General features: G+C 50.7%; 2 protein-coding genes across 2 annotated transcripts in view; one reads left to right on the top strand and one right to left on the bottom strand.

Moving 5' to 3' along the window:
* The window catches only part of LOC139673810 (zinc finger protein 850-like), a 1,066,517-nt gene that overhangs the window by 599,236 nt on the left and 451,939 nt on the right, over positions 1-15,342 (top strand). The window lies entirely within an intron of this gene.
* Positions 732-8,921, bottom strand: LOC139673900 (olfactory receptor 14J1-like). Its single transcript, XM_071559833.1, has 2 exons — positions 8,014-8,921; positions 732-741 (listed from the first exon to the last, which is right to left on the bottom strand). Exons 1-2 carry the CDS (start codon positions 8,919-8,921, stop codon positions 732-734), a joined length of 918 nt encoding a protein of 305 aa, XP_071415934.1.

The raw sequence follows: 15,342 nt of genomic DNA, 5'->3' as shown, positions 1-15,342 counted from the left end.
GCTTCACAGGGGGCTGTGGGACCAGCTGTGGGGCAGTGGGGCACAAAGGGACCATGGAATTTCTGACAGGGGTTGACAGCAAGGCCAGGCACAGACAAGGAATTCCTGGGCATGGCCTGTGCTGTGCATGTGGGACTGTGGGGAAGGCAAAGCTCCCCTGGAGTTGGTGGCTGCAGGAAAAGTCAAGAGCCAAAAGAGCCTCCATGGCTGTGCTGGAGACCAAGGCTGAAGGAGGGAAATGCAGGGCTGCTGTGGGATGGGGAAGGAGATTTAATTCCAGCAGACAGTGCTGTGGGGCTGAGGGACTCCATGGCTTCTCTGCCTGAGTCTTCACTGGAAAGGTCTCTCAGGCCTCTGTGCTCAGGGAAAGCTTCAGGGAGGAGGAGAGCCCGTCTTGGCAGGAACCTCCTGCAATGGCAGAGGAACACATGGCAGTGTGTGCCCCTGCAGGGCACTGCCCTGGCCATGGCACAGGCTGGGAGCTGCCTGGCTGGGAGCAGCCCTGTAAGGCAGCTGTGGGTGGGCAGGAGCTGGGCAGCAGGCAGCCGTGTGCCCTGGCAGCAAGGGAGGCCAGGAGCACCCTGGGCTGTGGGACCAGCACAGCAAGGACGGGGCTTATCCTGGTTGCTGGGGCTGAGGAAAGCTGCACAAAGAGCTGTGGAGTTTAGAAACTGTATCCTGTTTAATTTGTACTGTGGGCATTGAAGGGAAACTTTCTGTGCCTCTACGTGTCACCAGTTCCTCATCCCCTAAAGAGCACAAACCTGATGAGTTCCTACTCCAGTGACACTTGGATCTCCCTCCATACCTAGAGTACAAAGCTCCCTTATTCAAAAAAGTTCCATGAAATGGAGGGATGAAGGATACAGGACAGGATGTGGGGAACAGTTACAGGGCATGACCAGGGATTTGGGGTGGTTGTGACCCCAGGGCAGGACCCAGCATTTGGCCTTGTTGAACCTCATCCAGATGACCAGGGCCCATCGATCCAGCCTTTCCAGACCCCTCTGCAGAGCCTTCCTGCCCTCCAGCAGATCAGCAATCCCACCCAGCCTGTTGTCATCTGCAAACTGACCAATGGTGCACTTGATCTCCTCATCCAGATCATTGATAAAGATGTTTAACTGAACTGACCCCAATACTGATGCCTGGGAAAAATCCTGGATGTAATTCCATTCCCCACCAGTCCTTGGGCTTGGCCATCCAGACAGATTTTCCCCCACTGAACAGATGCTGCAGAGAGTGTCTGATAAGTTTCTTGCAACCCCAGAATATTGGGATTGATGCAGATTTAACTCAGCAGAATGCAGAATTTCATTATCTTTCTCTCTTTTCCTCCCTCTCTGGATCAAGGGAAATTCTGACTGCAGTGTGTGACCTGTGTGCGAAGAGCAAATATGGACAGAATCGGGACAGGAAGTGTTTGGGAATATCTTGTGACCTGTACTTGACACAGAACATTTTTGCCTTTGGTCTAAGACTACCTATTGTGGAAAGTGAACTTCAGTGGAAGCAACGTGGGCTTAATGTACAGCTAAGGAAGGAGTTGTGGGGTTTGGTTTGTTTGTGCCTTCCTTTGTTTTGTTTTTTCTTTTTTTTTTTTTCTCAAGTAAATGAACATCCCTGTGGGTCTCCTGCAGCTCCTTCTCCAAGTACAGCAGGTGGGAGTTGGTGCCAAGGAGCTGAAACCTGCAGGTCCAGCCTTTAGTGGAGGAAGCTCAGATTGCACAAGGCTGCTTTGAGTGCCAGGGATGTGATGAGGGAAATGGTGGGGTGGGGATTAGGGATAACATTTGATTAAATGTAAGACATAAAGGGTCTTGATTTTCATACTTATTTAGACTGCATTAATTGGTACTCATGATCAAAGTAATTTGGGGATTTCTGACATTAATGTATAAACAGGAAAAAATAAACAGGCCAAAAAATACATCTTTTCTCTTTATTTTAATATAAGATATTGACTTTGAATGCATTTCTGAGACCTCTGTAATTGACCACAGAAGATTTGAAAATTTAAAAGCAAATTATTCCCAGGGGCTTGTCTTGTTGAAGATGCCATCACTGAGAAGAGACTATGGAGGGAACAAGCAGACAAGGAGACCATCCCTGGTGCTTGGGAACAATATCAATTAGGGTTTGCTGCTATCAGTGTATAAACAGGGAAAAGGTAAACAGGACAAAAATAAATCTTTCTTCATGCATTTTGTTAATGTAATACACTCACTTTGAATACACTTCTGGAATCTGTCTAATTAACCACAGAAGAATAGAAGACTTGATATTAAATTATTCCCAGAGGCTTGTCTTGTTAAGATGTTTTAAATGTTAATGAGGCCTCTGGCACTGAATTCCTGAACTGAAGATCTAAGACAGAACAAGTCTCTAAAAAAGTAAAATTAATCAGCAAACCTCCAGGTTCCTGAGGATGTCAGCAAGCTCTGCTCAGGCCATCACTGAAAAGAGACCCCAGAGGGGAAGAGCAGACAAAAAGACCCTCCCTGGGGCTGGGGAAGCAGCAGCTCAGAGTCACTGGTTACAGGTGGAAAAGGGACTGTGGAATGTGGCTGTGAAAGGGCCTGATGGACTTTGCCAAGCAGGACAGCCAAGCCCTGCCACCCATCTCTGGTTCCTCACAGGATGCTCCTGGAGCAGAGTGATGTGGGGTGTGGAATGGGGAGTGCAGGAGAGCAGTAGGACACCTCCACAGCTCTATGGAGTGGGTGAGGAGATGACAAGCCCTGGGGCTGTAAGGAACTGGTGTCTTCTCCTAGGCTGTCAAGCCCCAGGAAACTGCCCTGTTGCAGAAAAGCACAGTGAAGAGCCAAAGTGTGTGAGAGCAGGAGAGGGCACAGCAGTGTCCCTTCCACAGCCAGGCCTCCAGGGACACACCTGAAGGAGCAGCAGAGCAGGGTCTGGGCTTTTTCTTTGTTTCCTGGACACCCTGGGCAAGGGGCCCCAGGGCAATTGTCACAGATCACCCCCTGCAAACACCATTCCCAGCCCTGGCCTCTCACCCAACACAGACAGGTTGTTTGTCCCTCCATGAGGACACCAAATGAGCAGCTCACAAGGCCATGCTGCAATTGTACAGAGGAGACTTCAGCATGCACAGTGTGTGTGTGCGGGAGATGAACCCAAGAGAACACAAAGACCATCCGCTAATCCTGGAGGTGCTGGGAAGGGCTGTGGGACACACAGTGTCTCGAGGTCACTTCACTGTGGGCCCCACATCCCCTGGAAAACCCCCAGGATGCAGCACTGGGATGTGCTTCTGAGCACAGAGCTCCCCCGTGTCCATCCCTCAGGCCGTGGGGCATCTCAGAGAGGGGCAGAGCAGGTGACAACCCACAGGGCTGAGGTGCCTCCAGTCCCCAGCAGTGGCAGTGAGAGCCCAGGGAGAGACTGTGACTCCTGCAATGATCTCCCCATGGGTGTAAAAGGGAAAGACTCTCTGATCACCCCTGGGTGCATGAGAATCCCACAATCCCAGTTCAGAGGTGGATGCCTTGCTGGACCTCGACATTTGTGTGAGTGACTCCAGGAACAAACTCCACTGGCCCAGTGAGATTCATCTCAGTGGTCTTGGACAGTTCATTGCAAGTGCTCCTGAACTGCTGCATCACCCTTGCCTGGGATTCTGGGCTGTGCTCTCGAAAGGGCCAGAGCAATCTGAGAGGTTCTGGGGTCCTTGGAAAAGGCAGATGCCAAGCCCATCTTCAAGAAGAGCAAAATGAGAATGGGGAAAATTACAGGCTGCCCATCAAGCTGCTCTATCACTGCCCTTCCCAGATGGACAGGGGAGAGAGAATAAGGTGGGAAATGACTGGTGGGTTGGGATAAGGCACTTTACTAAATCAAAAGCCAAAGTTTGCACACAAAGAAAGAAAGAGGAAAATAAGCAGGTTTTTTCTCTACTCCCCATCAGCAGTGATGTCTGGCCATGTCCCAGCAAGCCAGGCTTCAGCACACGGAGCAGCTGCTCAGCAGGCAAACATTGGAAACCATGAATGCCCTCAGCTTTCTCCTCCTTTCCTCAGCTTTTATACCTGAGCTGACATCCCATGATCTGGAATATCCCTCTGGTCACTCTGGCTCAGCTGACCTGGCTGTGTCCCTTCCCAGGACCTTTCCCTCAGTTGGGGAAGGAATGTTGCAGTGCTGGGGCTGTGCCAGCCCTGCTCAGCAGTAGCCAATACATTGGTGTGTTCTCAGCACCTTTCCAGCTCCCAACACAGTGCACAGCACTGGGAGGGCTGCTGTGGGGAAATGAGCTCCAGCTCAGCCAGACCCAAAATATTTTCATAACATTCAGTAATGTCCCAGGATTCCTTTAGTTCTGTGAGGCCCTGCAGTGTCCAGGTGGCATCCTGGTTCCCTGTGGTTCCACAGTGTGACAATGACCCCTTGATTCTATGAAGTTAAAAACTGTCTCAAGACCCGTTTTGTTCCATGAGGCCCTACAAGTCACAATGAACCCTTTGGTTCCATGAGCTCTGCAGTGTCCAAGGATCCCTTTGGTTCCTTCAGGCCCTGCAGTGTCCCAATGGCCCCTTGTTTCCATGAGTTTCCACAGTGTCTCAGGGTCTCTTTTCTTCCATGAGGCACTGAAATGTCAAAATTGCCTCTTGGTTCCATAAGTTTCTGTAGTGTTACAATTGCACGATGATTCCATCACATTCCAAAATATTCCAGGATTCCTTTGAATCCATGAGACAATTCGGTGTCATCATGGCCCCTTGATTCCATGAATTTCTGCAGTGTCCCAGGGTTCCTTGCAGTCCATGAGGCCCTGTAGTGTCACAATGATCCCTGGATTCCATGAGGCTCCACAGGGTAACAATGGGCTTCTGTTTCCTTGAGGTCCTGCAGGGTCACAATGGAACTTTGATTCCATGAGGTTCCCAAGTGTCAGAATGGCCCCTTGGTTCCAAGGCTTTCCACAGTGTCCCAGGGTCCCCTTGGTTCCTGAGAGAAGATTGCTGGGGGTGAAATTAGGAGTATCAAGTTATCCTCACAGAAGTTGCAATGGTACACAAATTATAGGTAAAGGCCCATCAGGAGTGTTTGCACAGTCAGTGTTTCAACACCCTCAGCATTACCTGAACTTGGTTTTATCTCACCAAAATCTTTCCTCTCTGTTGGCCAAGCCCCCCTTCCCTCCCCCAAATATCCCATCCCATTTGTCCCAGTTCCTCCTGACCTCCCCAAAACCTTCAGCTGGATGGGCTCAGCTTTGTGACACCCTTCATGAACCCTGAGCATCTGCCTGCCCACCTTGGCCAGTCAGTTCTGGGAACATACCTGACAGCCCAGCCCCCAAGGGGACAGGATGTTCTGCTGTGCTGGAGAGGACCCTCCTCAGCGTGGCCAGCAGTGCTGCAGGGGGGGATTCCCTGCCCCTCCCCAGCTGGTCCTTCCTGCCCAGCAGCTCCTGTTCCAGAAGGGCTCACAGACACTCTGAGGGACTTTTCACACTTGGGTCCTTGAGCTGCCCTGGGGCATCTCTGGGGCAGTGGCCAACTCTGTGACTGCTCTGGGAAGTCATGGCCTGAAGCCAGGAGTGTGGGTTTTAGGAGGTAGTTCAAACCTCTGGAGAGCAGAACTCTTGATAATTGCTGGAGGATTCCTGGCCAGCATTGTAAGGATTATTTTCAACATATATATAAAATATTTTTTTGGGTTTTTTTAATTGAAAACACCACAAAAATATTTAGTTAACCTGATTTACTCACTGTCTAAAGGAATAGCTTTGTACAGCTACTTTTCAAAATACATTTCCTACCAATGGTTCCAATGCAGAAACATTGCTCAGAGGAGCTACTGAATTTTTCAGGCAAGTTTCATCTCTCTAATTTTACCTTCTCTCCCATTTTTTTTCTTCAAATATCTCTCCAAGGAGAGTTGTCCAGGGAGTGTCTTCATACTCTGAAGATGTGCCCTGTGCCATTGGGAAGGGCAGAAATAAATTTCTACAGAACTCTGCCACTCCTGCTCACAGAACCCCTCTGACTGCACAGGTGAGATGCTCCTCAGTCTGCTTCCTGAGGCATGAAAGGGACAGGCCAGAAAGGCTGAAAAAAGGAATGGAGGAAACAGGGCCTTCTGTAATGGATGTATCCAAAGCTGGAGAGACGAATGTCCCTGGGATACGAGGTTGTTCCTGGAGCAACTCCCAGAAATGTCAGGGCTCTGACAGGTGCCCACACCTGAGCTGAGCTCATGCCCTGCTCACACCCCCAGGGCTGTTCAGAGACACGAGTCCTTCCCTTGCACACACACAGACAGTTCCTGGCAGCAGGTGCAGTGTCTCCCTGGGCTCCTGCTGCCACTGCCCGGGCCTGGAGGCACCACAGCTCTACAGAGCCCCCACCCTGCACACTCACACACTTCAGCTCAACATTGGGCTTTCCCTCTTCCTGCCCCTTCCCAGTCCAACCTCCTCCTGGTCTCCCCATCTCCCTGTCCCTGCCCCAGCCCAGCAGAGCAGCACAGTCATGTCTGGCCCTCCAGCGAGAAATGGAGGAAATGGAGTTCAGGGACAGTGACCCTGTCTGTGGAATGCTCAGGAGATCTTCAGGTCGGGCATCTCCTACAGCCCCAGGGAAAAGACAGCCTCTTTCCATGGCTCCTCTGCACCCACAGCCTGCCCTGCTCTTCTCCTCACACATCCCATCTCCCCACAGAGCCTTTCCCTAGGGGAACACGTCTGTGCTGGCCTGACCAGCCATTCCTGCAGCCCCTCCCCGTGCTCCCCACAGCCCCCGAGCTGGGGATGCTGCTCTGCAGGGCACAGAGGCTGTGGTGCCCAGGGCTATGGGGGGGCTCTTCTGGGCTGTGCTGGTCAGGCTGGGAGGCAGAACCAGCTGATGGTGGTCCCTGCCACTGACTCCCTGCCACACAAGCTCTTGTGTGGCCATGGAGGGTGCTCAGAGGGGCCCTGCCTTGTTCCAGTGCTGGGAGATGGGTCTGGGGGCTGCACTGGATCCAGATATGAATGCTTATGGAAAGTAAAATGAATCCCAGGACTCCTTTCCCTCAACCTGCTGTATTCCCTGGGGTTGCAGGGCTCTTTTTTTTCAGTTCACACTCAGATGTAGAATATTATCTCTGGGTGACTCCAAGCTGGACAGGCCTGTTCTCCTTGGGCTCTATTCACTGTCAGCTCCTGCTCACACTGTTGCTGCAGGTCTCGTGTTCTCCTGGCAGCTCCAAAGTGTCTTAAGCAAATCACTTACCTGCCATCAGCCCTGTCACAAGCTGTTGAGCCCCAGGAAGGTTAATCTCATCTGCATGGTCTCTGGCCACCAACAAGTAAAACCTGAACCAGAACTAAGTCCTTTGAAAGTCACACTGGGAACCTGATCTCATCACACTGAGCCCCAGGGAGGACAAAGCAGCACAAGTTGCCTCTTGAATGTCTCTTCCTTAGGCATGTTCTTAAGAGGAACTTCAGAGGAAGCCCAAAGCCTTCCTGCCCTGCCCTCAGGAGAACCCCTTTCCTGATGGAGCTGCTGTTGTGGAGCCCAGCTGTGTCCCAGCAGTGCCCATGGCCTGTCCCTGGCTGTGAGCCCAGGATGGACATACAGCAGGATGTGACCAAGCTGGCAGAGGACCAAGGCCTTGGACCAACACAAGGGCTTAGGAGAGTGTGGAAGTGGAAAAAGCAGCTCTGAACAGTCCCCTCCTCTCTGTAAACATGCACTGTCCTGCACTGAGCTGTCCTTTCTGAATGCCTAAGAAGAAGGATCAAACAAGTCACTGCACTGTCCTTTATTTTGTGTAACTACTCAAGTACAACAAATCCTTGTTTACACCAGCCTCTGGGTCAAACTCCAAAGAAAAACACTAGATTAGAATGGAGATTAATTGTGCACAAACTTATCACAAGATGAACCCATGACCCCCAACAAATGCTGAGAAAACAGGATGGGTCTGTAATGAGTTCCAGTCCAAATACTATGCAGACATCAACAGAAACAACAGTTTTATGCTTCTGGAGAGCATCAAGTCATCATTTTCCTCACAGCATCCTTGAGCTCCTGGTTCCTCAGGCTGTAGATGAGGGGGTTCAGTGTTGGAGGCACCACTGAGTACAGAACTGACAGGGCCAGATCCAGGGATGGGGAGGAGATGGAGGGAGGCTTCAGATAGGCAAACACAGCAGTGCTGACAAACAGGGAGACCACAGCCAGGTGGGGGAGGCACGTGGAAAAGGCTTTGTGCCGTCCCTGCTCAGAGGGGATCCTCAGCACAGCCCTGAAGATCTGCACATACGAGAAAACTATGAAAATGAAACAGCCGAAACCTAAACAGACACTAACAGCAAGAAGTCCAACTTCCCTGAGGTAGGAGTGTGAGCAGGAGAGCTTGAGGATCTGTGGGATTTCACAGAAGAACTGGCCCAGGGCATTTCCCTGGCACAGGGGCAGGGAAAATGTATTGACAGTGTGCAGCAGAGCATTGAGAAAGCCACTGGCCCAGGCAGCTGCTGCCATGTGGGCACAAGCTCTGCTGCCCAGGAGGGTCCCGTAGTGCAGGGGTTTGCAGATGGCAATGTAGCGGTCGTAGCACATGATGGTGAGGAGGGAAAACTCTGTTCCAATGAAGAAAATAAGGAAGAAGACCTGTGCAGCACATCCCATGTAGGAGATGGTTGTGGTGTCCCAGAGGGAGTTGTGCATGGCTTTGGGGACAGTGGTGCAGATGGTGCCCAGGTCTGTGAGGGACAGGTTGAGCAGGAAGAAGTGCATGGGGGTGTGCAGGTGGTGGTCGCAGGCTACGGCGCTGATGATGAGGCCGTTGCCCAGGAGGGCAGCCAGGGAGATGCCCAGGAAGAGCCACAAGTGCAGGAGCTGCAGCTGCCGCGTGTCTGCCAATGGCAGGAGGAGGAACTGGCTGATGGAGCTGCTGTTCGACATGAGCTTCATTTGGCAATGGAGCACTGTCGAAGAAGGAAAAGATAGTGACAATTTAGGACAGATTTCTAAGGACAAAATCAGCAAATATCTCATAGAATTTCGAGCCCACTCCCCCAATTTTGGATTCATTTGGTCTCTCTGGACTGATTGTGCTGCTCCAGCGAGTTAGTTCAGCCCTGATGCAGTGGGCACACAGAACCTGGCTTGTGAAAGCTCCAGTACTCACAAGGAGTGCCAGGTGTAAGAAAATTTCACTCTCTGCTCTTGTGGCAGAAGATTCTGTGCTGCAGAAACAGGTTTAGCTGAACGTAATAGTGAGTTTGTGATAAGCGAGAACGCCACAAAAATAACTGCTAAGAGAAGGTGTTTGCACCCGTTAGCAGCAGGTATTTATTTCTGAGCAGGAAGCAAGGCAGCAAAACTTCAAGCAGAGGCTTGCTCACCTGGCAGGTGTCAAAGGAGGCTGTATTATACATTTGAACATCATTGATTACAACATCTCATTGCATATTGATTACAGGTGGAGTCTGGTTGGAGCTGGGGCGGTGTTTTCTTCTGGCTTCAGTTCTGTGGAGGGGTCCTTCTCTTCTTCATCCCCAAAAGGAGGGTCCCAGGTAGTCTTCCTCTCCTTGACCCAGCTTGGTTCCTTTCATAGGTGACCCAGCCAAAACTAGTAGAAAAATTCTTGGCTAGCTACCATTTTGCTCTATTCAACTGTCCACCATTACCTGATTAATTCGGCTCCAGGCTACAGAACAGAGAACTGAACAACAATCATGTCCTAAGAAAGAGAACAGAACATGCTTGGTAGTAAGGCTGGAGCAAACAGGACTGGAACTTAGGGAGGGGGTTTGGTTATTGGCCCTTGTTCCTTCTCAGTTTCTCTGAGGTTTTTGTTCTAGTTGTTTGCTTTGTTGTTTTTTTTTCCTATTGTCATATCAATCAAGTGGTATTATTGAGTCTAGAAATTCTGATTTTTGGTGAATAAAAGTGTGAACATCCTTAGGACGGGACAGATAATAGTGCTCAGCTCTCAGTGTTTTAGTTCATAGTCAGCACAGACAGATACAGTGCTGACTGCTCTGTTTCCCATCTGCCCTGCACTTCCATTTGTGGTGCCTCAGAGCTGATTAAAGAGAAAAATATCTGTGCAGGTTCTGATGGCAACGTCAGAGCAACCCCGAGAAGGCTGGAAAAGGGACACTGATGGTCCCTGTAGGGCACAGTGTGGTGATTTCTCAGATTGCCTGTTTTCTTCAGTTCTCATTGTAGAAGATGGAGAATTTTTGTGCCTGCTGCTGGACTGAGAAATTAATTTCTGTGTCCCATTGCCTACCTGGGCAAGCCAGAGCAGAAGACATAAAGAGCAGTATCAATTCCAGTCATGTGTCACAAAACCTTCTGTGCTTCTTTAAAACTCCATTCTTGAATGTCCTGTTGTGATTTGGAGCTGTGAGCAGCCAGCCACCTTCAACACCCTGAGAGTGGAAGGATCCTGCCCTCACCTATCATTGATTGCTCCTTCCCCACAGCCCTTCTTCCCCAGCCCTGTGAGCAGCTCCCCAGGCTGGCTGAGAGCTGACCCTGGCAGGCAGCAGAGTCCCTGCCTCAGCACAGCACCCTGGGCTGCAGGACCCTGCTCTGCACCACAGCCCTGGGCACCCCTGGCTGCACCCCCGGCTCCACAGCTATTCCAAAGTGTCCCCCACAGCCCCCTCCTCACACATCCCATCAGCTGGGGCTGGGCCAGCTTTAGGAGATGCCTCCAGGAGCTGCCCCTGCATTGCCCTGCACCCACAGACTCACCGTGTCCAGCACTGCAAAGATTTCTCCTCCATGAGCTCTCAGTCATCCTCCCAGTGCTGAGCCCCTTTAAGCTCTGTCTGTGCCCTGCTGGTGCCCCTGAGCTGCCCTGGCAGTGCCCTGAGCCCTGCTGGGCTGTGCACAGGAGCTGCTCCTGGGCAGAGCTGTCTCTCTGCAGCGCTGCCCGCTTGCCAGGAGCTCCCTGTGTGCCAGGAGCCCGGCCCAGCTCAGCAGCACAGCAACAGCCCAGGGCATTTAATGGCCCTCTGGGGGGTTTGTGTTGTTTACATCAGACTCAGTCCATCAGAGTAACTTCAAACAACTTCTCAAGAAGTCAAAGTGAGAGTGAAACTCTGAAGTTTCTTGTAGTGCTAATGGGTCCAATTAAGAGACAAGACTGAGAAAGTGTCCCCAGATTCCAGGTAGAGCAGAAAACTGCAGACAGTGGTGACAATTATGAAGAAGCAAGGAAAGGTGTCTCTCATGCTTAGGAAATCTCTATATGTTTCCTTATTCCAAAGGGCCAAGCCCTGACACCCAGCCCCTGGAAAGGCATATGCAGTCCCTTACTCATTCTCACATCTTATCCTGGGGCACTGGGATGTGGGATGTGCAATGCCAAGGGCAGGAGGATGGGGTGGCACCTCCCAGGCTGCTGAGCAGGGACAAGGAGGCAATGAGGCCCCAGGGCTGCAAGGCTCACTTGTCTCCTCATGCCATCAGGGGCACTCACAGCAGCCATGGCCAAAGGCCTGCACAAGTTGGCTCTCTTGGGGCCTTTCAGCTTCTGCACATCCCTGTCTCCTCTCCAGCCCAGGCTGTCCTACGGTGCCCATGCCCTGCCCCTTTCCCTGCAGGCTGTCGGCATCCCCCGGCTGCCCCACCTCGCTGGCCCCTTCCTGCACTGACATCTCTCCCTCCTCCCTGGTTCTGCCTTGGAACACAAAGTCTTGTGCTGGCCCAGACCCCTTCTTGGTGATGCTTTGTATCAGAGCACTTGTCTTGGAGGGAAACTCCTTTCTGCATATGTCCAGTATAGACCTTCCCAGATGCCATTGGTGACATTATTTCTTTCTCATTCTATATCTGACTACAAAAAGAAAAGCTCCACCATCTCTGACACCACCACTGGGACACTGTGGAACCTCATGGAATGAACGGCACAGTGTGACACTGCAGAGTCTTATTGACACAATGGATTCATTGTCACTCTGGAACTCTCCTGCACTGACGTCTCTCCCTCCTCCCTGGCTCTTCTTGAGAGATAAAGCCATGGGCTAATTCAGACTTCTTGGTGTTGTGTTGCACCAAACCACTGCTCTTGGAGGGAAATTCCTTTCTCCTCATGTCCAACCTGGACCTCTCCAGCTGCCCTTGGTGACATTATTTCTTTCTCATGCTGTTTCTCACTACAAAGAAAAGCTCCACCATCTCTAGGGGAGAGCACTTCAAGCACTCTCAGCCTTCTCCTGTGCTCTACTCAGTCTCCACACAACTGAGCCCAGGGCTTTCAGTCCTTATATATTGGTCATGTGCTTGAGACCTCCAAATGCCTTCATGGGCCCTCTCTGGTCCCTCTCCAAGGTGTTTATCCATGAAAATGCAGTGCCCCTTGTCCAGGAAAGACAGACTGACACACTTTGCCAAAGGTTGTATTGGCAGAACAAGGCACAGTAACTGCAACTCAGCAAGGGCAGATTTACATTGGATGTCAGGAAGAAATATTTTCTGATTAAGGGAGCAGGAACCTGGAGCAGGTTGCCCACTAAGTGGAAACGTCATCCCTGGAGGTGTCCAAGGTGAGGAACTTTGTGCAGCCTGAACTGGTGGAAGGATTCCCTCGTTAATGGGCGGGAAGTTGGACTGGAGGCTCCTTTAGGTCTCTTTCAACCCAAACTGTTTCATCATCCATTCATTCCTGTATCTCCAATTCCTTCTCCACAGGGCTGCAAACACCTATGGACACCTTGTCAGCATTTTTATGTGACCTAATCCCCAAAACTTTATAAATGTGAAAGAACTGCCATTTTAGGGACATGAATTTTCAGGTTTTTAGGGGAATCATTCAAAACTGAAAAGTTACATGGGAACTAATAGAGATTTAAAACATCCCAGCATAAAAGGCTCTCCAAGTGGTCAATGGCAGAGCTTCCCAGAATGACCCTGATCTGAGGTTGGCCATTTCTGTCTCAGAGTCTGAGAGTCATGATGGGAAACCAGAAAGTGCATTTGGGGACTGTGCAAGACTTGCCATGGGACACTTAGGAAAAAAACCACTGGATTGGAAAGGGTGGGGGGAACACTGTTGTCCATGGTGCAACAAGCATAAGAAAACAGAGACAAAAAGATGATGGAAGAGCTAATTATGTGTAAGCAAGTGACTGCTAAGTGTCTTTCTCTGGCCTTGTCCTGCAGCTGATCCCACAGCCTGTCCTGTTTTCTCAATCTCTCCATTGTCAAGAACTTTCTGGGTCAAGGGATCTCTGTGCTCTGGCTATGGAGGGAGATGCAAGTGCCAATTACTGGAGTGGGAGCCACAAATCATCAGGTCTTGTGTTCCTTGGGGCCCAGACACTGGTGAGACTGGTGTGTGTGCACAGAACACTGGTGGGTGTGGGTGGGTGTAACCACCAGTGACCATGAAACCAGAGCAACCAGTGAGTGGCAGAGGCCTGGGAACCGCTGTCTGAGATCATCTCCTGGAGGGATCCACATTGTCTGGGTGACTCTGCAGCTCTGCATCTTCTCCTGACATGGCAGAGCACACAAACAGCCCATTCTTGTGTCCCTTTCTCCACTCACTGTGCTTTGTTTTGGCCCAGAAACCTCCTGAGGTCCCTTCCAGGATGAGTCCCTGTGCATTTCCCTACTCCATGGACCTTCCCTTCCTGATGCAGCATCTGTGGGGCAGCAGAGCTGGGTCAGTGCAGGGCCAGGGCTGGCTGTGACAGGGGCCAGGAAGCCACTGCCAGGAGGTGACAGCAAGGACAGTTTGCAAAATAAAAGATTAGAAATGGGAACTGTTTTTTGAGGAAAGGAAGGTTTGGCTGGAGCTGGCATGTGAAGAGAATGAAAGACAAGGGTTGTTGGGTGAAAGAGGGGATATTCAGCCTGGAGATGAGAAAAAGTCTTTTCCCCAGTTGCAGGGCCAGTGCAGAGCAGGGTGGCCACGAGCCCAGGTTACCTTCCTGCCTGCCAGGGTTGGTGGGGCTGTGTGACAGAGCTGCCCCCAGAATCAGAACCTGGGGGGCTCTCCCACCTGCCCCACTCCGTCACCTCTCCCAGATGGAATTTCTGTTGTGTGGGTTCCCTGATGTGCTGGATGACCTCACAATGCTCCCTGGCCAGAATGTCTCCTGAGGGCCACCCAGGCTGCTGCAGTGGAAGTGACCTCACAACCACCACATTTCAGCCATATCCCCATGCCTGGCCTCCCCTTTCCACTGACCCTGTCTGGTCTCTGCTCAGATTGTAGGAAATAACTTTTCTAATTTCATAATGGTTTTAATAAGCCTTTTAATGAACTGCTTGAATTAAAGACAAGTTGTGTGTTGGGCCTTAAATCCCTTTCAGCCAGCACTCAGCAGAATTTAACCTACCACTGTGAGAACACAGCTTGGGAAAAGTACTAATTCTCTAAGTTTTGTTAAGTGAACCTTGATATGCTTTGATGAACAAAGCCTGGGATAGAAAGATGTACTGTTGATGTTGGACATCTGGAATGCAGAATTTATGGACCACAAGGACATTTGCAGAAACCAGTAGATAAAGAAGATGGCTAACAAGGACTTAGTAGATGTGATGGAAAGTCCCAACCAGGAGAAAAAGACTAAAAATACGGACTAATTAGCAAAGAGAGGGAGAAGTCCATAACCAATAGAAGATAAAAATTAATTAAATATTAATTCAAAATTAGTTCAATAAAATTATGTCATTTAGGACCAATGAACATTGATTTCTTTGTTTCCTAAAAATTTATAAATACATGAAGAAGTGATGCATTGGTGTCTGTGTGAAAGGATTTCTGTTGGACACACACACAGAGCACTGGGAATAAAGTGATGCCTTCCTTTCTAACACCAAACATGCAGTGTTAGGGGGTTTTATTACCCCAATCATTTCAGAGGGGTTTGGCAACAGCATGAGCAGGTTTTGATTAATATCTTGTCTCCAAGTTGCTGGGGCCCAATTGCTTCCCCATGAGGCTCCTGTAGCAGAAGTGGCTTTGCAGAGCCCAGCAAGAAAGAACACCCTTAACCAGCAGCTCTGCAGTGCTGCCCACCAGGCTGGGCTGGCAAGGGAGGGCTCCTGGCCATGGACTGGCAGGACCTGCTGCTGCCAAGATGCATTTGGGTTTTCAGGTTCTCCCTGGCAGAGGTGCCACCAAGTCACTCTGCAGTTGTGCCCGTGGCCTTCAATGTGCTGGGGCTGCCCTGGGGCTTTTCCTGCAGTGGGATGTGCCCTGGTCCTGGCACAGGAAAGGCAGTTCCTCCCCCAGCAATCTGCTCCTTCTGCATGTCAGGCCCCCACTCACTGCCCCTCACTCTGCTCAGTGTTTGCCTTGGCTCGTGGGTGCACTTGATCAGGTGCTTGAGTGTTCTGAGGCTCAACCCAACAC

This window comes from Pithys albifrons, chromosome 7 (genome assembly GCF_047495875.1).
Source record: "Pithys albifrons albifrons isolate INPA30051 chromosome 7, PitAlb_v1, whole genome shotgun sequence".
NCBI lineage: Eukaryota > Metazoa > Chordata > Aves > Passeriformes > Thamnophilidae > Pithys > Pithys albifrons.
Note: the sequence above shows the minus strand (reverse complement) of the source record. Positions and strands in the feature narration are given on the sequence as shown.

Coding starts and splice junctions, on each gene's coding strand:
- LOC139673900 (XM_071559833.1), bottom strand. CDS start 8,921: ATGTCGAACAGCAGCTCCATCAGCCAGTTCCTCCTCCTGCCATTGGCA.